The 23678-nt window shown below is 39.5% G+C and overlaps 1 protein-coding gene across 1 annotated transcript in view; it reads left to right on the top strand.

The window, feature by feature from the left end:
* Window positions 1-3013: 3013 nt before the first annotated feature.
* Window positions 3014-23678, top strand: part of Ak5 (adenylate kinase 5) — a gene marked incomplete at its 3' end in the record, with an annotated part of 163191 nt that continues 142526 nt past the window's right edge. The window contains exons 1-5 of the mRNA XM_013035874.1: window positions 3014-3121; window positions 8044-8230; window positions 14066-14233; window positions 17454-17623; window positions 17724-17837. Coding sequence (XP_012891328.1) covers window positions 3062-3121; window positions 8044-8230; window positions 14066-14233; window positions 17454-17623; window positions 17724-17837 — 699 coding nt within the window. The remainder of the gene's footprint in view (window positions 3122-8043; window positions 8231-14065; window positions 14234-17453; window positions 17624-17723; window positions 17838-23678) is intronic.

Raw genomic sequence — 23678 nt, 5'->3', positions numbered from 1 at the left:
AAGGCAGAAACAAATCTTTAATCTTACTAGGTCATGACTCACTTAAGATTTTATCTGTGTGCTAACTTTTAAGATGTACAGCAGACAAGAAGTAATCATGTCAATTTGATAAAATTTTCAGGAAATTTACCCCCAAATAAATGGTCCCTTTATATGTGTGTGTGTGTGTGTGTGTGTGTGTGTGTGTGTGTGTGTATTATATGTAACACCTTAGACTTCTATTTGAAAGAATGATAGGACAACTTCTTTTAAGAAAGATGTATTTAGGGTTTTTTTTTGCCTCTTCCTTCTCCTCTCCAAACCATCAGCCTGGTGCTTTTTTCCCCCCAAAAGTAATAGAAAGCTAGGCACTGGTGGCCCATACATGTAATCCTAGCTACTCAGCAGGCTTGGACCTGCAGATCCCAGTAACCAAGCCAGCCCAGGCAGAAAAGCCAGTGAGACTATTATCGCCAAATAACCACACACACACAAAAGCTGGAAATGAAGCTGTGGTTCAAGTGGTAGAACCCCCTCAAGGAACAAAGAAAACTAAAGGACAGCACCTAGGCACCTGTAAACCTAGCTATTCAGGAGGCTGAAATCTGAGGACTGTGTGGGCAGAGGCAGAAAAATCCCCAAGACTATTTCAACAAACCAACAAAAAGCCCAAAGTGGTAAAGTACCAGACTTGAGCCAAAAAGCTAAGCAAGAGCAAGAGACCCTGAGTTCAAGCCCTAGTACTCCAGTGCTCACACTTGAACACACACACACACACACACACACACACAGTAATTAAGGGGAAAACTTCCTTCTCTTGTACTGTCTTTCATATTTTCTACAATTTTCAGTGTAATGCAGTCTTTCTTAACCATTTTTTATAAGCAAGTTGCTATCATTTACCAGGTTACTAAAGGGCACTTAGAATCTACCCATTTAAAAACCCAGGAGGTCGGTTAAGGATACAGGTGGACCTGATGCAACTATGAGAAGTACAAGTTGTCATGTCAAAAACGAACTTTACAACTTTGCTGCAGGGTGGGGGGGGGCGGGATTGGGTGGGGAAGGCTGGGAAGGGATGTGAAGGGTAAACAAAGGAGGAGGCTGCAATGCTTGATAAGAAATGTACGCATTATCTTGCCCATGTAATTGTAACCCCTCTGTACAATATGTTTACAAAAAATAAAAATAAAAAGCCCAGGAGCAAGAGACTAGAGATATGAACAGTATTCTAACCACATTCTCTGAAAAGAATGACCTTGAAGTAGTTTACAGGAAGACCATCAGAAATCATCACTTCAGTTCTAGTTGCTTCACCTCTCTGGGCCAGCTGACTAAGCCTTCCAGCCATCAAGCCTGGGACTTTTCATATATAGGTACATAGGCAAGAAACTGTTTTCATAGTATGTTCTTAAAGAAGGTAAAGAAATGGAAGCTGGGACTGTAAGTGATAAGGCATATTCTAAAGGCACACATCAAATTTTATGGAACTGGAATGCCTGCCTCATTGAAGACTCTTGCATGACACATGGTTATAGCACATGGCCATATGACACAAGTCTTTACAAAACTAATTAACACTGAGTTCCCTCCTTAGGCAAAACAAAACTGTAGCTATAGCCCAGTGTGTGTGACAGGAAATTGAACTAAGAAAAGGAGTATGGAGATGACACAGACATTCATATTTTGATTTTTTTTGAAGCAATGTTGTGTTGCCCTCCATCAGACACCAGATGCCTAGCTGAGTATCCTTTTCTTCACACACCCTCCCACAGTGTCAAGGGGCGGGGCTTGTGGCTGGAGCTTGTATTCCCAAGGCGGGCTGGATCTTCTCTTCTTAATTTGGGCGATGACTCACATTAGGAGCTGGGAGACTGACAGGTACACTTTCATGATGGTCTGCAACAGGAAGATCTATCGTTATCCATTAAGCTTTCGTCCCCTCCCCTCATGGTCCCTCAAATGCTGCCTCCCCCAACCCCCCCCCCATAGGAGCTGATAACCTGCTGGGCATCTACTACAGATTTTCAATCACTATTCAATTAAGCAGAGTCGAGTCCTCCACCACCTCTCCCTTCTCATTCATCTGGGCGGAAATAATTATTTGACTGATTTCGGGTTCATTCTAAGTCCTTACCGTGAAATGTGTACGAATTTGTGATAGGGTTGGGAAAACCTTTTCCGAAACGAGCTAGCAAACTTTCTCGAAGGAAAGCGATATTCGAATTATAAAATTATTTGTGTGTGTGTGTGTGTGTGTGTGTGTGTGTGTGTGTGTGTGTGTGTGAATTCTGCACCAGGAATTTTCTATTTTCCCTCTCCGCCGTTTAACATCACTGGGATTCCCATCAATAACTTTAGGAATGAATGATGGATTCTGTGACTGTCAGGTTACCCCCTCCACCCCCCTCTACACTGAGCCAGCTCCTTGAGGATTGGGGGTGACTGGAGAGGAGAGAGAGAGAGAGAGAGAGAAGGAGGGGGGAAGGAGAGATAGAGTTTGAACAGATATGAAGAAGTGAAAAAACCATCTCAGATGCCAAGAGCTCCCGACCTAGTGGCCCAGGCCACCTTGTCCCTGGGTGGCTGCGTCCCCTGGGTGGCGCTCGAGCGGGGAGTGCGGCCCACCGGGGAGCGGTGTGGCTCTGAGTCCCCCCCCCTCCGCCCCGCGCGTTCCCGTTCCACCCCCGCACCCCGCGCCCGCCCGCGCAGCGCAGACCTGGCTCGGGGAAGCGAGGAGCGCGGTGCGCCGAGCCGGAGGCGAGCGGGCGGACGGGCGGGCGGACCCGCGCGCGGGCGGCTGCCTGACGTCCGCCGCGCGGTGCCCCCTCCTCCGCTCCTGGCGCCCCTCCCCTGGCAGTCACCGCGCGCGGCAGCTCGGAGCCCGCAGCTCGGGCGCGGAGACCAGCAGCCAAGCGGAGGCGGCGGGAGCGCCGAGCCCAGAGCCCCGGGGAGAGGCGGAGGTTCCCCGGCCTGGGCAGTGAGAGGAGGGACGGTGTTTGCGCTTTGGAGTCAGGGCTGCAACGGAGCCCGAACCCCGATCGCTGCCAGGCAGGCTCCCCGGGGCGCGCGCGGCACAGTCATGAACACCAACGACGCCAAGGAGTATCTGGCCCGGAGGGAAATCCCTCAGCTTTTCGAGGTACGGAGCCTGGACCGCAGGGTGGGCTGGAGGATCTGGGGCGGGAATCTCCGACCTCGAGGTGAGGCGGTTGCGCCCCGTCCCGTCTTCCCCGTCCCCACGCGGGGCGCTCGCAGGAAGCCCGCAGGTCGGCTCCGCCGAGGGGAGTCGCCAAGCGGCGGATTGCCGGGGTCCTGGCCGGATCGCCGGGCTCGGACGTCCTGAGGAACTTTCCATCTTCAAACCGGATCCTGGGAATAGGCTGCCCCCAGCACCCCCCTCAGATGCTGGGCACCCAGGGTCGGGTGCAGACAGCGATCTGGAAGCGCTTTTTTTCATTTGGGAGAGGGAGTGGGGGAGTGAGGGTCAGGCCAGGTGACCGCACGGTCACCCAGCATGGAACCTGAACTAGAAATTAAAGAGTCCGGAGCCTCAGTCTCTCCCCTCACCCAGGGTCGGGACCCCTGCAGGGAAGAAGTGTCGGGGCTGGTAACCCTCCTCCTCTACACCCCGTTCCCCCTCCCGCCCCTGGGAAGCTTGAGGGAGAGGGATGAAGAAGCAAAAAGCAAATCTCACCCCATCAAGTGCAGCGCAACCTTCTGGGTGGCAGGCACCCAGTGCTGCTCTGCGCTTTTAGTGAATGAACTCCTGAGCACGTTTTCCCCCCATGGTCTTGGCAGGCTTTGCTCGCTTGCCTCTGGGGCTGCAGCTTTTTATCTGCACTTTGCAACCCATCTGGAGATAGTGGGTCTGAGGAGACTGGGACGTTGACCCCTGTTGCTGTCCCCAGACCACAAAGCACAGTGGGCCCTAAGGATTCCTATGGCCCGGGGCCAGAGACGGCCAAGGGGGGGAGGAGGCACCACTTACAGAATTTGCTAGGGGAACCTTGAAGGTTGAGCTAAAGGAATCTTGGTTACTTCTAAACTGCAGCCTCCTTCTTGGATTTTTGCTTCCTTTCTTTCCGTATATAAATTGGAAAGAAAAAAAAATCCTAAATCCTAAGTGGTTTTGCTTAGGTTAAATCAAAACTGTACCAAAAAAGGGAGGGAGGTGGGTGAAGGTGGGAATGGAATCAAGCCAAGCTTCTTAGGGAGAACCCTGAAAGGAGGAAGGCCATTCCCTGCAAACCTGGCCTCTCATGTCTGAAACATTATTGAGAATACAATAAACTAAAAGCCATGAGTTGTTCTTCCTGTTTGGGGGATTTCTTTCTGTTCAAAAGAAATGAAGACAAGATTTGAGGGGGAAAAAATTGCCCTGATTTCTTCAAATGGGTTGTCATTCCTCCCAGATCTTCTGTTTCTCTCACCTATGTAAAACATTGTTTCCAGGCTCTGTGCAGACACAGATTTCCAAGTAAACCAGGCCTGGTGTGGGAAGCTGAATCTAGCAAGTGTGTTACTCCAGTGTGACAATGGGAATGTGTGGGAATCTTAAAGTGTTGTTCCTCCTCCCCTAAGTAAATATGGAAATGAAGAGCTGAAAAGTGGTGGTTGTTTCTTTCATCAGAAATATTGCAACCGAAATCAAATTTATGTCTACAGTGCTAAAAGAATAATTAGGAACACCTGTGGGAGGAACATCAGTGCAAAATACTGCTGAACAGTAGTCATGTTTTCTGCATAATGTGGATACTACTTTTCTCTTTTGGTGGAAGGTAACCACAGAGAATTTAGACAGTTAATGAAAATCTGCACTGTGTATGCAATAAATATTGGCAGCAGGAATTTCTTGTTGAGGTTTTATGCTGGTTTTATGAGCTTTTCTGCCCCTGAACGAGGTGTTTTGCAGTAGTTCACACTCAGAAAAGGAAGTCCACTTGTTTAGGTGAAAGGCAGTAATGCAGTCATCATAGCCTCAATCCTGGACAACAGGAAAACAAGGAGCATGCTGGTGACCCCAGAAGCTCCACCCTTCCCTTCCAGTATGACAACTCTATGTTCTGTACAATACAGAAGGAAAGAAAAATCAGGTGATTCTCCATGAGCTAGTACAAACAACAAAATCAAATACTTGAAGTTTTTAAACCAGATTGTCGCCACCAAAACCACAACATCTTAGATAACATGAAGTCTAACAGTGATAGGTGTCAAATCCCCAAACTACCTCAAAAACAGAGTCCTGGGTACCTTAGTCCCTGATATAGATTGTTACCACAAAAAAAGGACTTAAATTATCCATGCAGGAATGGAAACCATTGTTCATTGTCCAGCTCACTGTCCAACCTTGGTGTTGTCCCAATACTTGTGAGGCTGAAGCAGGAAGATCATGAATTCCAGGCCAGCCTGCGTAACATAGCAAGATTCTGTCTCAAAAACACCGAGTACATACACGCATATATACATACATACGCACATACACATCCTTTAGGAAATATGTTTTGTTTTGCGAGTCTGGGACTGTATATTTGCCAGTCAGAAAACCTTCCATTTGAGTAAATTCAAAAGGCAAAAGTAAAAAAAAAAAAGTAATTTTAAGAGGTTCACATTGAAGTTAGATTGTACATGGAGAAGCTGGCATTTTCTTTTATACTAGGTTTTATCTTATACTAGGTTCAGAAACTGGAATCCTGAACCTAGAAGCATTTAGCTGAGTAACCTTGAATAAATCAGTAACAGCTCTGAGCTGTTAGTCTCTAAAATGTGATAATAATGTTGAGCATGCATTAGGTAAACGAATTCCCATGAAACACTCAATTCTGGCCTTGTGTACTAGAGGAGTGTGGGAAGGTAAACACAAACCGGATGTGCATCCCCCACTCAGCCTTTTCTTCTCCTTCAGCAATTAAACTTTTCTGATAGAGTTACACATTCTAACCCATCTGATTAAAGGTTTTAAGAGATAAATGTACTTAGTAGGAATTGCTTGCCATTCTGGGAAAATTGTATTTTATTTTCAAATCAATTTGATTAATTAATTTCAAATTAATTTGAAAATACAATATGGTATTTTTAAAAGATGTCAACCTTTCAGAGGGTGTGTATGACTTATACATTCATAATATATATTCTTGATAATAATTTTCTGTGCTTGTGCTTTCTCCATGAAAACCTCTGAAGGAAGATATTTTTCATTCTAGTCTACTTCCCACGAGTCAGCACTTCCAAACTTTTAGCATTTTTAGAAACCTCTACACGTGACACATCAGACACCACAAATAGAAAGCTTCATAGCAGGATAATACTTGTTTCTCTTTAATCTCAATGGATGTCGTAGTGATCTGTTAAATATCATAGAGTATTTTTTGAGTCTCAAGCTGCAGTTTTTGTAGTCTCACTCAGACTTGAATTATTTTAGTTTTTTTGTCTTAATCAAAAAACAGTTTAATATACCAAGAAAAGTATTAGGTACTTGGGATTGAAAATTAAATCTGTACCGCTGAGTTCGGACACAAAGACTGACACCAAAACTGATGCATTCAACATATATGACCAGTGTGATGTTTTATTCTGGGTAGCAGGGAACATAATAGAGGGGCCTGCAGACAGATGCAGGGGCTCAGGGGAGACTTTATGGTCACAATAGCAATAATAATAACTAAAACAAACAACTAAATAACAATAAACAAAACTAAACAACATCAGTTAAATACTAGGACATGTGAAGCTCCTAATTTGCCCTATGCAAGTATTAAGTAGTTTAATTTTGTTGTTGTTGGCTATGGGGCTTGAACTCTGGGCCTGGGCACTGTCCTTCAGCTCTTAAGTTCAAGGCAAATGATCTACCACTTGAGCCACAGCACCACTTCTGGTTTTCTAGTGGTTTATTGGAGATAAGAGTCTCATGGACTTTCCTGCCAGGGCTGGCTTTGAACCATGATCCTCAGATCTCAGCCTCCTGAGTAGCTAGGATTACAGGCGTGAGCTACTGGCACCCAGCTGTATTTTAAAATTTTTAAAGCCTTATTTCACAGAAGAGATAAACTTAGAGAATTTAAGGATGAGTGGGATTGAGAGAAAAAGAGACTAGGGACATTTTCATATGCTGTATTTTTTTTAACCTTTCCTTGGTAGGGCTTTTCTACTTTATATAGTTGCCTGTTGTTTTAAAGTGGAGAGTGTTGAGCTGAAAACAAACTGGTAAAGAATTCAAAGGATTATCTTCATTTGCTCTATTGTCTCATAATTTCAGTTCTAATTGTTTTTTAATAGACAAATGCATCTGGGTGCCCATGGTTCACACCTGTAATCCTAGCTACTCAGGAGGCTAAGATTTGAACATCAAGGTTCAAGGTGAGCCCAGTCAAGAAAGTCCATGAAACTCTTTTTTTAATATTAATAAGTTTTTTAAATTGTGAAAATACCATACAGAGGGGTTACAATTACATGAGCAAGGTAATGAGTACATTTCTTATCATGCATTGTTGCCTCCTCCTTTGTTTCTCCTTACCATGAAACTAATCTCTAATTAACCAGCAAAAGTTGAAAAGTGAATGTATTAGGTGAAATATGGTAGATTCAAGAAAGAACATAAATTTCAAGGTTCCTTAGGGAAAGAGGTAGTTGAATGAAGAGAAGTAGGGGAAAATTCAGTCAAGAATGCTATGTATATCCTACAAAGTTAAGAAGAGTGAGGGAAGGAAGGAGTAAGGTGGTCTGCATGAGAATGTTGAAAGGGGCGACATCGATCAAGATGCAATGCATTCATAAACTGCTTCGCTAAGTGGCAACTCCTTTGTATACCTCCTTACAGGTAATAAAATAATGTTTTAAGGGCCAGAAGTGGATCTGTGGTTCAAGAGGTAGAGCACTATCCTTGATCAAAAAAAGCTCAGAGACAATACCCCAGCCTTGAGTGTAAGCCCCAAGACTGGCATAAAAGAGACAGAGAGAAAGACAGAAAGGGAGATGCAAAAGACAAAAATAACTGAGGATTTAGAAACAAGACAGTAGTACATCAAAAAAACATATTGTACTTCTATGTACTTCATTGTATTTCAGAGCCTTTTGAATGGACTGATGTGTTCTAAGCCTGAAGACCCAGTGGAGTACTTGGAAAGCTGTTTGCAGAAAGTAAAGGAAATGGGTGGCTGTGATAAGGTGAAGTGGGATACATTTGTCAGCCAGGAAAAGAAGACCTTACCTCCGCTAAATGGAGGCCAGTCTCGGAGATCCTTTCTAAGAAATGGTAATGTGTGTATTGAATAACACAATTTTATAGGCGAAATAATTGTCTTATGGAAATATCTTGTATAATGTAGAGAGTGATTTAATTGATTGGGTTTATACATGCCTGGAAAAATTTGAGGCCTTGGAATATAACTAATCTCTTTCTGTTACTAATTCTAATCACTTCCATGATCCATAAGACAAACGAAATTACATACCATTGTCCAGCAATTTGCTAAAGACTTAATAAAATTATCTATTACTGAATTCATTATTTGCAAAGTAAATTGCGTTAAACATCTTGACTTTATTTTTAAATTGCAAATAATCCTTTTCCAAATACACGGGTAGAATAAAGACTAAATTGGTAGTTATTACATTATAATTCAACATTTTTCATTAACTAGAGATTTGATTTAATGTTTCCAAGTCCAGAGTTCATATTAATGAAACTACACAAATTCATATAAAGTTTACTTAATTCAATAACTATTCATTATATAACTATTGAATATATTCGAATCTGCATTTGAGTACTATAAAAGAAATACAACTGGGTGCTGGTGGCTCACCCCTGTAATCCTAGCTACTCGGGAGGTTGAGATCTGAGGATCATGGTTCAAAGTCATTCCAGGCAGGAAAGTCTGTGAGACTCTTATCTCCATTTAACCACCAAAAAACGGGAAGTGGTGCTGTGGCTTAAGTGGTAGAGCACTTGCCTTAAGCTGAAGAGCTCAATGGCAGTGCCCAAGCCCAGAGTTCAAGACCCACAACTGACAAAAAATATATATGTATAAAGTAAACTTATTTAAATTTTAGGAGTAGTTTAGAACTAAGAGCTAGAGTTTGTTAGAAAAAACTCCAGATATTTTGATGTCTCTCTGAAATACATATTTGTCGTATGTGCTTATCAATATATGCCACAATGTTGAGAGCCAACCAGCCTTTCAAGTTCTACATGAAGGTGTGAAATATAATAGTATGTAAAAGATAGACTCAACTTCTTTTTGTACAACTACTTAAGGAAAACAAAAATAATAATATAATAAATAAATAAGCTGGGTTTTGGTGGCTTATGCCTGTGATTCTAGCTACTCAGGAGGCTGAGATCTGAAGATTATGATTCAAAGCCAGCCCAGTCAGGAAAGTCTGTGGGACTTTTATCTCCACTTAACCACCAAAAAAGAGAGAGAGAGAGACAGAAATGGAGCTGTGACTCTACTGGTAGAGTGTAAGACTTGAGCACAAAAGCTCAGGGATAGTGTCCAGTCCGTGAGTTCAAGCCCCAGAACTAGCCAGGTCCCAGGACTGGCATCAAAATGAATAAATAGCTAGATAGGTAGGTAGGTAGGTAAGTAGATAGATAGATGATAGATAGATAGATAGATAGATAGATAGATAGATAGATAGATAGATAGATAGAACTAAAATCAATTTAAAAAATAAAAACTAGATTCAGACTCAATTCCAATAAGAGGAAACTAAGTTTCTTGTTCTAGTGGCTGACGGGCATTATACTTTCAAAATTAAAACCATTCTCAAAAATGAACCACACAAGTGTCATCTGTTCCAGAAGAATTTGAAGAGGAGACAATTCTCTTTGCAATAAATATCAGTTATGACCCCACATAGAATTTATTTGAATGTGGTGTAGGAAAAAAGTCATGAAGTGCTCATTTGTAAGACACTCAAGAAAAGGGAAAATAGAAACGCCAAAACCATCTCCAGATTGGAGAAGAGTTCTTCCTTATTCAAGCAGGAGTGAAAAGTGATTTAGGTTTAGGTACTCACATGTCATACTGTTATATATGGTTGGTAACAAATAACCCAGAAATATGGAATTGCTACTTCAAAATGCATATGTTCTGACATGTGAACAGCTGAGAAATAATTTAAAAACATTTAGTGTGACCATAGGGTAATAAGATTACTGTTCTTTGTTTTAGAGAGCAGTTGATCTCATTACTTACAAGATGAATCACTCTATCTTAGATTTTAAAGTATCACTTATAAATAATAAGCCATGTCACATCTGTAAGTACTTATAAAGTTGAATTTGCACCAAATATTTGGATTTGACCCTTAGAACCAATCCAATTCTAAAGAGATTTTTACTTTTCCCATGCAGTGTACTTAGAGACCCAGTAACAGGATAATGACTTGGAACTGTCCAAGTTGAAAATTTCACTCTTTGTAAATCAAGGGGTTTTTGAGAAAAGCCTGAAATACACAGAGTATTGAGTGGTCAGAATTGGAGCTCAGGGCTCTGACTCAAGCTGAGTTGACAGAGCTTAGATTTGGCATTCAGTGGATTACTGTCACTGGAATAACTTTAGTTACTTCTGTATCTCATGTCTTTGCACATTTCTGCTTTTTTGATGAACAAAATGATCTTTAGTGATCTTGTTAAGTTCATACATCTCCTCCAAATGGCCATCTTCCTTCATGAGATGTTACCATGTGGTTAGAATCCCAGTCACTGTTAAAAAACATATCCTTGTTATATTAAGTGAGATCAATATGGGACAGTGTTGTCTAAGACTTGAAACACTAATGAGCATCAGACGTTAGTGGATTTGGTCTCAGAAATTTTTCATTTTGAAAATGGAATCTTAAGAAGTGATGGCATTCAATTAGTTGATAAGCTACTCTTAGATTAGCTGTAGACAGTGACTGTGGACAACAAAATTAAAGCTTGATACCATTGCTTGGTTTGATAATACATGGAAACCAGGAAAAACTAGATAGATAGATATAGAGATATATTAGGGATTGGTAAGGACTGTAGCCAAACCAAAGAGCAGAAATGGAGAGAACAGTCATTATCTAAAGGAAGTCAAGTACAAATTTTGGGGAAAGGTTAAGCAAATAAACAGAAATGAAGTTGCTGCTGGGTTCTGATAGCTCTCTCTTGTAATCCTAGCTACTCAGGAGGCAGGATCATGGTTCTAAGCCAGGAAGGTCCCTGAGACTCTTATATCCAATTAACCACCAGAAAACCAGAAATGGTGCTATGGTTCCAAGTGATAGATTGCTAGCCTTGAACAGAAAAGCTCAGCGACAGGGTCCAAGCCCTGAGTTTAAGCACTATGACTGACAAAAAGGAAGGAAGGAAGGAAGGGAAGAAGGAAGGAAGGAAGGGAGGGAGGGAAGAAGGGAGGGAAGGAAGGAGGGAGGGAATATTGATTGTTAGCTTCAGGGTTTCCATATCTTCCAGTGTTAGATTTTCAGACAAGGGTCCTTTCATTCATCATTAGAGCCTTCTCATATACTAGGTGACAAGAATGTTACACCCTAGTATCTAATATCTGCAATATTTGCTAAAACATGGAAACTGTTTTCTAAACCAAATATCCCATAATAACCAAGTTTTATTTTATAAAATGCTTTACATATTCATGCTTTGTAGGTTTTAACTGTAATTATGGAATAGATTATTAAATTTAACAGAATGCCTAAGTGCCCAGTAACTTAAAACAAAATGATTAGAACTGGAATCATTTGTGAGTTTTTGCAAAAATATTGACCTAGGTATGCTAACATATAATTATCCTGAGAAATTATCCTACAACACAAACAGTTTTTATCACCCAAATAAATTACTTTCCTAAATTAAAATATAAATTACTGGTTGCCAGTTGTTAAAACCCTTAAATATGAGGTATGAGATAAACATCATAATTTGTCCTTGTTAGGTGTACACACTGAATATATAGTTACCAGTGAATTAAAAGTTCCAATCTCAAACATACTTAGAGTTATTCTTCTGGAGTATCTCTTGGCCATCCTATATACATGTCAGAAACCAAATACAACAAATTTGTCTCAAAACCATCACTCACTTCTCACTTTCTTGTTTTCATAAAGTCAGTCAATGAGTCTGTTGCGCCATAACATAACCATTTCTTGAGTACTGTTATGTGACAGATACTCTTTTTCAGCTGAGATTGGAGCCATCAAGAAAGAACTGACATGGCATTGTTCTCAGGAAAATCACAGCCCAGCAATGAAATCAGGCCTTAAAAACTTGATCAGTAGCTCAATGGGAGCTATGAGTGAGTGGTTTGTGATCAAAGTAAGATAATAATAATAATAAACCTGGAACAGAGAAAAGAAGACAGAAAGGTACTATATATAAAATGTAGTGTGGTCCTTATTCCTTTAGATTTGACATGTGGACCTTGTAAAGTATCACCTACTTCACTTTCATTTTTGTATTCCAGCCCTAACCAAGTCTTTTACACTATCCATTTCTTTCCATTTCCCAGCTATTGTTCTAGTCCAAGATTTTATTTCTCCCCTGTTGATTGTTTTAACTACCTCCTAGCTGCTCTTCTTTCTTCTCTCAGACTTCTCCTATTCAAACCCTTACTAGCCATCACCATATTAATTTTCCTGAAAAATGTGTAATGTCAGTCTGGGAATATAGCTTAGTGGTAGAGTACTTCCTAGCATGCACAAAGCCCTGGGTTTGATTCCTCAATATCATATAAACAGAGAAAGCTGGAAGTGGTGCTGTGGCTTAAGTGGTAGAGTGCTAACCTCGAGCAAAAGAAGCTCAGGTACCTAGGCCCTGAGTTCAAGCCCCAGGACTAGCAAAAAAAAGCATAATGTCATGTTACTTCTCCAACCCCCAAAGTTACCCACTAGGTTTACACCATATGAAAATGAATGCTTTTACCCTGGTTTATTAATCTCTTCACATTGTTTCCGTGTTCTGTCCACACATTTTATTTTTTCCTTCAAGAAAGGCATTCTATTTGTTAGTAATTCAACAGGTATTTGTTGGACTCTTGCCACTGGCCAGGCACAGTGTTAGATGACAGGGATGCAGAGTTCTGAATGACAGGTGAAATTCTGGCTTTTATAGAACTTAAAATCTAGTAGGAGCAAAGAGATAAAATGAATGAGTGAACAAATGAAGAAAGTTTGAATGAATGATAAAGCTCTCAGATATTGAAGTGACAACTGTGCAGAGCAGTAGAGCGATGTTCTTGCAATTCACTAGGTGGCAGTCAGCTAGGACCAACAAGGGAAGACCATTTCAGTAGATTGCGGGAACAAACATGGAAGCAGGTAGACCAATAAAGTGTGAGTTCAGCAGTCCAGATAAAATATGATGGTACCTCGGGGAAATATTTGTAACAGTGGAGATAGAAAATACACTATACATTTGGAATAATTTTCCATGATAAAGACTGCAAGAACAAATGTGAGAAGTAAGGGAAGAAAGTAATTGAGGGTAATTCTGAAGTCTTGTCTTGTGTTGGGTAAAATGATTAAATTTCAAGACAGTGCAGAGTAACATTGTTAGTGCCTTTCCACACATCGTTGGAGGCCAACCCCAGTATATATGTAAGACCTCTTCTTAACCCATACCTGAGCAAATCACAGCTTGTCTATAGCCATATTCGTGGGAGGCTGAAATCCAGGATGACTCAGGTAGAAAAGTTGGCAAGACTTCATCTCAACAAAAGAAGCTGGATGTATCCGCATGTGCCTGTTACCCTAACTATAAATAGAAGCTTAAAATGGACATGCTGCAGAAATAAGCGAGTGATGGATCACAAGTGGGCCTAGAGAAAGGAATGAGACCCGATCTCAAAAGCCTGGAGGAATGGAGGCATAGCTCTTTGGGATCCCCAGCCTACCAACTGCAACTCCCCCACAAAAAAAGCTGGCCACTTACTAAGTCTTCTTCCAATTAAAAAGAAAGATCAAACTCATTAAATTTCTTATACGAATTGGTTAAATGTGAAGTGTTTTACTGTGTCTTTTTTTTTCCTTTAAAAATGTGAAGTGTTTTACTGTGTCTTTTTTTTTCCTTTTCAAAGTTTATCTTACTCTTTCACAGTAATGCCTGAAAATTCAAACTTTCCCTATCGACGGTATGATCGGCTCCCTCCAATCCACCAGTTCTCCATAGAGAGTGACACAGATCTCTCCGAGACTGCAGAGTTAATTGAAGAGTACGAGGTTTTTGATCCTACTAGACCACGACCAAAGATCATTCTTGTTATAGGTACGACAGCAGGAAACAAAATCCTCTACCAATGCTAACTTTTATGTGTTTACATTTCAGAAATTTCAGTGCATATCGTACTTTGCAAATGCTTAGTTGGATAAGGAGCAGAAAGGGAATAGAAAAAATAGCACGACAAAGAAAATAGAAATATTTTAGGATAATTTTCAATAAAATGGAACTTATTTTAATTAAGTAATCTAATGTTATGTTTTTCATAGTCTCCATTACAATGTCATAAAAATTCCCTATAATGAATTGAAAGTAATCACCTCAAGATCTGTTGTTCTTTGGCTTCATTTATTTAATCTTTAATATAGCTAAGTAGATCCATAATGTTTTCTAAACAGGAGTTCTTTCCTTTTTATTCACCAAATTGAATTTTTCTCACTATTAACTTTAGAGGCAAAAATACCCGTATATTGGTAAACATTCATGTAAATGAATCTTCCTTATGGTACATTAGGACCTATAATAAAATCTGTTTCCATGTTATCAGATAATCAAATATAAGAGAATATTTTTAAATAACTATGTAACATCTGATTATTCACCAAAATGACAAAGATAAAATTTACTTTTTTAAATTGTCCCTATGAATCTTCTTTTGTAGATGATATCACTCTATTTCTATTTCATAAGGATTGTTTTGCGTAATTTTACAAAATCATTTATTGATCATTTTTGTGAATTTTAACTTTCTCAAACATATATTTGTGAAAAGGTCTGAGGGCATGCAATATATGTAATCATTGTCTCATTTTTCTTGTTTGAGCTTTCATGAGATAACCCAAAGAAATGTTTAGCATAAATGTTCAAAATATTCTAACCAGTTATTGTGAATAGAGGACCAAACGTATACAGCCACCATGCACAAAAGGACTGCTCTGGAGGACATAGTCAAGCTGGCAACTAGGGGAAAAGTGAACAAAAAAGCAACTGAGAATGGAATTTGAACATTTCCAAGTGAGATGAAAATCACATTACAAATATACATACAACCATGAATTATTAAAAAGAATATTGCAGGAAGAGTATAGAAATCACCTTTTGAGGAACTGGGGATATAGCTCAGTGGTAGAGTGCTTGGCAACCAAAATACAAGGCCCTAGATTTGATTACTAGTAATCAAGAAAAAAGCAGAACAAAAAAGCATATGTAAAGCAGATGTAAAAAACTCGAAATATTCTTCTGGCTTATGATAGCCCCTACTATGTCAAACATCTCTACTCTGAAAACTGAAATGCTTCCTTGTCTAAAAATTGGTGGTCCTTCCCTAGGAGACAAGGAAATAATTAAAGGATGTCCATAGGTAAAAATAAAATTGGAATTATTTTACCATTTTATAGCTTGTTGGTGTACAGAGTACGTTCTTCCAGGTTCCTTTTTCTCATTGTTGTTGATAAAGTACTGATATGAAAGTAATGTACAAATAGCTTGATTGCCATGCAGATAGAATAGTAACAACTGTCTCTTATGTAAGACACTACATGTATGATTTTTTATGCATTGTAAATTTTACATGAAACTAAAATACTTTAATAGACTAAAATCTTAAGAGAAGATATATATCTTCAAATATCACCCAATTTACAAGGGTTTTTTTTCTTTTCTGATTTTGGATTTTTAAAATTTTTTATTGTATTATAAAGTGATATTTACATTTAAATGAATGTTACTGAAACAATCACTTATTCAACATAGACTTTCTAATGTTTTCTTTGCTTATAGTAATTTGTGCTTATTTATAAAAATATTTCGTTTTGATATTCCCATCAACTACCAACCAGACCGATAACTATATATTTAATTATATATTTTATATATAATACATATTTAAGACTAGATTCTACCCTATGTTGGTTCAGAAATATAAATTAGCTAAAATTAATCTAATGTGATGAGCCCAGGCAGGGATGTGAGAATCACAGACTGAAGCCAGCCTAGGCATTGAAAATCTATGAGACTCTTATCTCTAGATAATCACCCCCCAAAAAGTAGGAAGTGGAGCAGTAGTTCAAGTGGTAGAGGACTAGCCTTGAGCAAAAAAAGCTCAGGGACAGTGCTTTAAACTGAAGTCAAGTCCCAGGACCTGAACCAAAAAGAATTAATCTAATGTGATTTGAAAATCATATTTGAAAACCTGAGGTATATATTAGTATTTTTGTGACTATCATTTTTTGTGTCTCTAAAGAAGTAAATGGCAATTATCAATGATTAATGCTGAGCTGTGCTGCAAAATTTTGATTATTTCATGCTACTCTGTCACAAACAATTCTATGAAGCATTTTTTTCTTAAGGACCTATTCCATTCATTCTTCACATCATTGCATGAAACATTGGAATTCAAAGGTGATTAAACAAGAACATAAGAGCAGATTACAAAAACCATCTTAAATAAGTTGTGGCAGTCAGTACTATTGTGCACTTGGTTTAAAAATAATTGTTAAATTTCACTAAATTACCTGTAAACTCTTTGGAGATATTAAATACATTTCTATTATGTTGATCCTGGCCTTTGTAATTTAAAAAGGGGGTCATAGTTCTTTGATTATCAAGGGGAAACCTATAGGATTTTCACAGCTTAATAATCAACATTTCTTTCAACTGGAACTTCATTGTTGAAAACATTTTTAATCAGAGTTATGAATATTGTGGCTTTTTATTGTTGTGTTTGGGGTGTGGGGGGGTTCTAGGGGTGAAACCAATGCTTTGTGCATGTTTCTAACAATTAACTATATCTGTGGCTTAGTTAATTGTTTCTTAAGATAGGTATTGAGAAAAACTGTCTCTTCCATCTAATACAGTTGATCAAGACCCTTGGCTAAGTCTGCACTTTCTCTGGGAAATATGTTTTGTCAGAGGGAAGCAGATGAATGCAGGGAGGTATGGTGGGTGAATACAATCATAACAGTATGCATATGTGAAAATGGAACTTGAGATGTGTGGGGCTGAGATAGAAGGCAGGGAACAACGGAAGGGGTAACATTGGCCAAGATGCTTTGTACTCATGACTTGACACATTAAATTGACATTCATTTGCACAACTAAAGGCAATTTTTTAAGTGTAAAAAAGGAGTAACACTGAGAATTCCACAGATGGAGCAGCTATTCTATCTGGTTCTGGTATTCCAGAATCTTCAGCTCAGATAAAGAACAGTAGTGTAAGAGGGACTTGTTTATTGTATCAGGTCACCATTTTGTGTGTTTTGAATAATAGGTGGCCCAGGAAGCGGAAAGGGTACACAAAGTTTAAAAATTGCAGAACGTTATGGATTTCAGTACATTTCAGTGGGAGAGTTATTGAGAAAGAAGATCCACAGTACCAGCAGCAATAGGAAATGGAGTCTTATTGCCAAGATAATTACAAATGGAGAATTGGCCCCACAGGTATTGCTGTGTAATTTACTTTCATTCTCAAAATAAATATATAAACGACTTTCTGTGTGTTAAGGTTAACACTGCTGTTTTATTTTTTTATCTTTATAAGGAAACAACAATTACAGAGATAAAACAAAAATTGATGCAAATACCTGATGAAGAGGGCATTGTTATTGATGGATTTCCAAGAGATGTTGCCCAGGCTCTGTCTTTTGAGGACCAAGTAAGACTGTTTCCTTGTATTTTAAGTGACCCACTTTTGGCTTAAAATTTTGAGATTTAAAAGAAATATATGATATCTGGGAAGACTAGGTGTATTTTTTAATGAATTCTGGTTCTTAACAAGCAAATACATCAGCATGGATAGTCTGAGGGTTTTTTTTTTGGCAAATAATTGAACATTGAAACCAGTGCCTGCCAAAATGAAAGATTAAAAATGAATAATAGAATTTATGATTTTTATTAAAAATAGAATGTTCACTAACCTTTGAAATACTTTTTCTAAGATAGTTTTTAGTATTTAATTATAAAAAGAAAACCTTATTCAGTAATGTCCAGATATATAAACTATCATCCTATACTTAAAGTTCTTTCCAATTAAGAAAGCCCTTTTATTGAGTCAGGAAATTCTGAACCTCTTACCTGTATGAAGAGAATCTAGCTGCCAAGATTTTCTTAAATTTGAGTAAACTATGCCTACCCTCTCAATACCTAATACATCTTTCTGTCAGGAAAATGAGTGCATCAGATAACATTAGATACCTCTTTAATCTTTTAAAAACTTGTATGACTGATTTTTTAATTTAAAAATTTGAATTACAAAAAGTAATATATGGTCATACTGAAAGTCCTGCTGTAAACAAAGCCCATTCCTCTTCCTTCCATTCTCTGGTCTTCCTCTTTTGTGAACAGAAACACTGTTAAGTTATCTTAGTTACCTATACTTCTAGACCTTGTATATGTGTGTGTGTGTGTGTGTGTGTGTGTGTGTGTGTGTGTGTGTGTGTGATGTGTGCTGATGCTAGGGCTTGATGAGTTCAAGCCCTAGCACTGAGCACTGTCCCTGAGCTTTTGTGCTTACGACTAGTGCTCTACTACTTGAGTCATAGCTCCACTTCTGGCTTTTTAGTGATTAATTAGAGATAAAAGTCTCATGGACTTTCCTGACCAGGATGGCTTGGGACTTTAATCCTTAGATCTCAGCCTCCTAAGTAACTAGGGTTACAGGTATGAGATACCAGCACCTGGCTTTAGAGAGTTACACACATAACACCCGTGCACTTGAATACATGAGCACTTGTTTATCTACAAATGGAGCCTATTTCCAAAGTGTCTTCCAAAAATACTTTTCCAGGATAGGTGCTTGTGGCTCAGTATAATCCTAGTTACTCAGGAGGCTGAGATCTGAGAATCATGGTTCAAAGCCAGCCCAGACAGGAAAGGCCATACTTTTATCTCCAAGTAACCATCAAAGAGTCATAAGTGGAGCTGTGGCTCTTCCAACTCGTTAGACTTTGTATTTTTAGAAATTGCTAAACAATTGGTGAGAAATGACATTTCAGTTTCAAATTTACACTTTCTAATTAAAATTGTGGATAGTCAATGCTCAAATACTTATTGACCATTTTTATTTCTTCCTTATATGAATTTTCTGCTCTCCTTTGCTTGTCTCTCTATAGACTTGCTGTCTTTTTCTTGTTTATTTGAAGGAGTTAGTATAATATAGATACTGTGGCAGACAGGATTAGGCACAATACAAAGTAGACTTTTGTCTCACACAAAAGAATCCTGGAGTTATACAGTTCAAGGCCAAAAGTAGCTCCATAGAGCATCTCTTTGAATACTCTGGTTTGCTGGGAAGACCTATTGCTTTAAATTGTCTTTCCCTGCTGGGTGCTGGTGGCTCACGAATGTCATCCTAGATACTCAGGAGGGTGAGATCTGAGGATTGTGGTTGGAAGAGCCCATGCAGGAAAGTCCGTGAGACTCTTTATCTCCAATAAACTACTCAGAAAACGCCCGAAGAACGCTGGACCTGTAATCCTAGCTACTCAGGAGTGTGAGATGTGAGATCGTAGTACAAAGCCAGCTCGGGCAGGAACATTCATGAGACTCTTATCTCCAATTAACCACCAGAAAACTAGAAGTGGCACTGTGGCTTAAGTGGTAGAGTGCAAGCCTTGTGCTGAAGAGATCACGGACAGCACCCAGGCCCCACAACTGACAAAAAGAAAAGGGCAGAAGAGGTACTGTGGCTTAAGTGGTAGAGCACTAGGCTTGAGCACGAAGAGGCTTAGGAACAGTGCCTAGGCCCTGAGTTCAAGCCCCAGGACTGGCAAAAAAAAAAAAACAACCCCACAATCTCTGACTCCCTTCCTTAGTTCGTCATCGCCTTTTAAGTCTCAAACCTCTGATGCTCACTCAAAGGTTTTTTTTTTTTTCTGTGACTTTGAAGAGAGTAAAAGTAGGCAGTGTGTTTGTGTTACTGATCTGCTGCCATGTCACATTGCTGTTGGAAGTGCGTGCTATGCAAGTGTGATTTGTGGCTGACTGAACATGGCAGCCGGGTAACAGACACTCATCCAAACCTGGTTCACCTCATGTGTGGAGTGCACTGTAGTTAGTAAGTTCAACAGATACAGCTACCTGATTATTTTTATGATGCTTTCTAGTTTGTGTTTGCTTGGTTGCTTTGATGGTGGTGATGGTGAGAATGGAAGGCAAGGCTTTGTACTTGCTAAGCACATGCTCTACCATAGAGCTACTTACCCCCCTAACTCTCTCTGTTGCTTTTTAAATGTTGTTGAATACTTCTTTTTTTTCCATTGATAATAACAGAGGTAGATCTCTAGGCTTTTATGATCACCTAAAAATAAAAATGGCCATTAACTAACATTAACTATCAAAAAGCCCCGTCCAATCTAACCCAAAGTATTAGTCTTTCATCCAAAGAAAAATATCTCCGCTGTCACTAGCTTAGGCCTTGTTCACATTCTGAAACCTAAAGTGGTGTTTCAGAATCCTGAAATCGCTATTCCTTGGACTTGCAGTGTGGTTGGAGTGGGAGGGAGCAGGGAGTGGTGAGACATGGTGGCTGCCTGCATGGGGAGGGGTAGGAGCTTCATTGTTCTACAGAAGCTCTCCTGGAAACCCAACCTTTGTCTCTGCTCATTTATGCAGCCTAGAGTGTTGTGCCTAGGGTTTGTGATTTTATCAGCAAACTTCTTAGGATGGTTCCATCTTTCCAAGTAAAATGTACAGCCACTTATATTTATGTTTTTCAACCATTCTTGTGAGGTTGAAAAAAATCCAACTTAATATTTCTTTAAGTTGGCATTAGTAGCAGTCTGGAGTGTCTCAGCTACTTTGACAGAATTGAGGTGCCTGAGGTGGATGTCGTCATTGATAGTCCTTTCAGGAATAAAGCTGAAATGTTTATGTGAAATACTAGAGTTCCATTTACTCCACGCTGTGTGTTGACTGAAGTTTCTATGTTCTTTTTTGTCTGCTTGTCCCTTCTGACACGAAATGCATGAGAGCTTTCTCCACCGATTCTTTGTATCTTTAACATTAGGTGTGTGTCCAGAAATTCAAAATTCATCATCCAGAGGGAACGTAGATCCCACAGGTTCAGTATCGCAAATCTGCTCCCATTTGAGATGCCAGATGCAAGGCTCAGCAAATACCTTGTGCCTCTGACTAAGTGACTAAATTTAGAGTTCACACCAATGCTCTCACGGGTCAAATAGTTCACTAGAATGACTCACAGAACCCAGGAACAACCAAGTAGAACAGTAAAGAGGAAGGAATAGAAGCAGGAATTTGCCAGCTCTTCCCCAGCATCCTACCCTTTCCAAATTTACAGATGGTCACCAACTCTAAAGCTCTCAGAATCTTTTGGAGAAAATTCACATCACCTCATGCCCAACCTCCTTTTGCTTTCCTTGAGGTGAAAATCTAGGGCCATCCTCACAGTAATCTCATTATCATAACCACTGGTGCTGTCATCCAAAGGGATTTGTTTAGAAGAACAAAGGACTTTCTTATGACTTAAGGAACTTTAATGGCTTTAGGAGCTCTGTGCCCTGAACAAAGAGTATATATTTTTCTTATACTGTACCTCATGTACTGTGTACACATGCATGCAAGATATTTTCCCCAAGGCTTTTCTGCCACAGGTCCAGAATGTTAGAAGAGGTGCATTTCTGTCAGCAACCTGTGAATGGTGGTACAGCCACAGAAAACCATGTCTGGGAATGTGGTCAAGTGGACATAGCTCAAGTGGTAGAGTGCTTGCTCAGCGTGTGAGCTTCTGGTTTGATTCTTGTACCACAGAATAATAAATAAACAAATGAACAAGCTTATTAAAGTTTTTTTCCTCTAGAGAATATTCTCAGTGTAAACAGTCCATATTGACAGCTTTTTCTTGAAGTCATGTAGGGATTATGATTCCTTCCCAGGCCTTCTTGCATTTCCTAGGACACCACCACCACCACCACCACCATCAGCACCATCATTATCATTATCATTATCTGTGTGATCCAAACAGGGTTGTCATCACATATGAGTTCTAGTTGGGAAAGAGAACATGAAGGCCTGAAGTCCCTGACATCTATCATTTCTAATCACATGGCATTACTGAGAATTTTTCCATGCTATAATTGTGAGCCACTGGGAAATGCGGTCCATATGGGCAGCCAGGTACAAATTCATCACTGTACAAAGTCTAGAAAACTATTAGCTTCTACCAATTTGCCCTGCAAATTTCTTCCTCCCACACAAAGTACCTCTCCCTTAGCAAGTAAGTGAGCTTGATCTGTCCCCATAAAGCCTCATTATTAGTTCAAGCTCTGAGAATCGACAGTTCTCATTAGGTCTTTGACTCCTTATAGGCACTCACTAATAAACTAAACTTCAGTTTCTTCCTTCCTTGGTACTAACAAATGTGGAAATACAAAGCTAGGATGAGTAAAAGAATAAAGGAAAGTTGAGGGATGTATATACTGCAATCACTGAACCAATCTCATAGCAAATCTGATGAGGCAGGACTGCAAGCAGGTCCTTCCTTACCCCTCAGTGAAGGATGTGTCATGATTGACCCATTGATAACTCCTGAGTCAGCTATTTTTAAGTCATTGTCTTCCAAGATTCAGGGTTTCTGTGAAGTTCTTCCTTGTTCATTACCCTACATGACCGCATCCAAGTGACATATTGGGTACTATGCCTTCCTTGGAACTTATTTTAAGTTTATAAAAAAAAGAAAAAGAGAGGGGAGAAGGAAGGAAGGAAGGGAGGGAGGGAGGGAGGGAGGGAGGGAGAGGGGAGGAAAAAAGGGAAGGAGGAGGGGAAGGGAGGGAGGGAATACAAGTTTTTTCTGTCTAGCCTTTTAACTAGTGCTTTGAACTACATCCAAAGTTACAGTTATTATAATAATTATAGATATAATGGATTTATTTCTGTGTTCAGTCATTGTAGTAGAGTTACCTTGATATCCTCTACAATGCAATTTTATGTAAAAGGCAATATCTTTGCTGTGTTTGGCTTTTCTGATGGTGATGGGGGTGCTAATGGAAGTTCTTTAAGCTATAATTGCTTCATCTTCTGCTGTTTGGAGACATGATGTCAGCTGACTTTCAACTTCAGGAGGCCCTGAATTGCTGCATTCTTTCCTTCTATGTTGGTCAAGAATTTGTCAAGAATTGGTCGATTCTTTCTTGAGATCATTGGAGTTTTTTGAAATACATCGCTAAATGTAACAATAAAGCAATTAGCAGATATTAACATTTTAGCCCTTTCTAGCTATTTTTATTACAGATATGAGTCGCAACTGTTCAAAGAGGTTTCAATTTAACATGTCTACTTATGTGTACAGTGCATCTAGATCAGTCACCCCTTTTATCATTCTCCCCAATCTCTCCCATCTTCACTCATCTCAAGTGTTGTAGCTCAGTTTTCCTGTCTGTACATTGACCAGTATGATTGCATTTGCCCACCCTTCCTGTTATCATTCAGTTAAGACATGTCTCAGCTTTCTGACATTCATTTTGTTGAGCTGCCTGTTAAT

This window comes from Dipodomys ordii, unplaced genomic scaffold (assembly GCF_000151885.1).
Source record: "Dipodomys ordii isolate 6190 unplaced genomic scaffold, Dord_2.0 Scaffold228, whole genome shotgun sequence".
Lineage (NCBI taxonomy): Eukaryota > Metazoa > Chordata > Mammalia > Rodentia > Heteromyidae > Dipodomys > Dipodomys ordii.
This window is presented reverse-complemented; position numbering and strand designations above follow the sequence as displayed.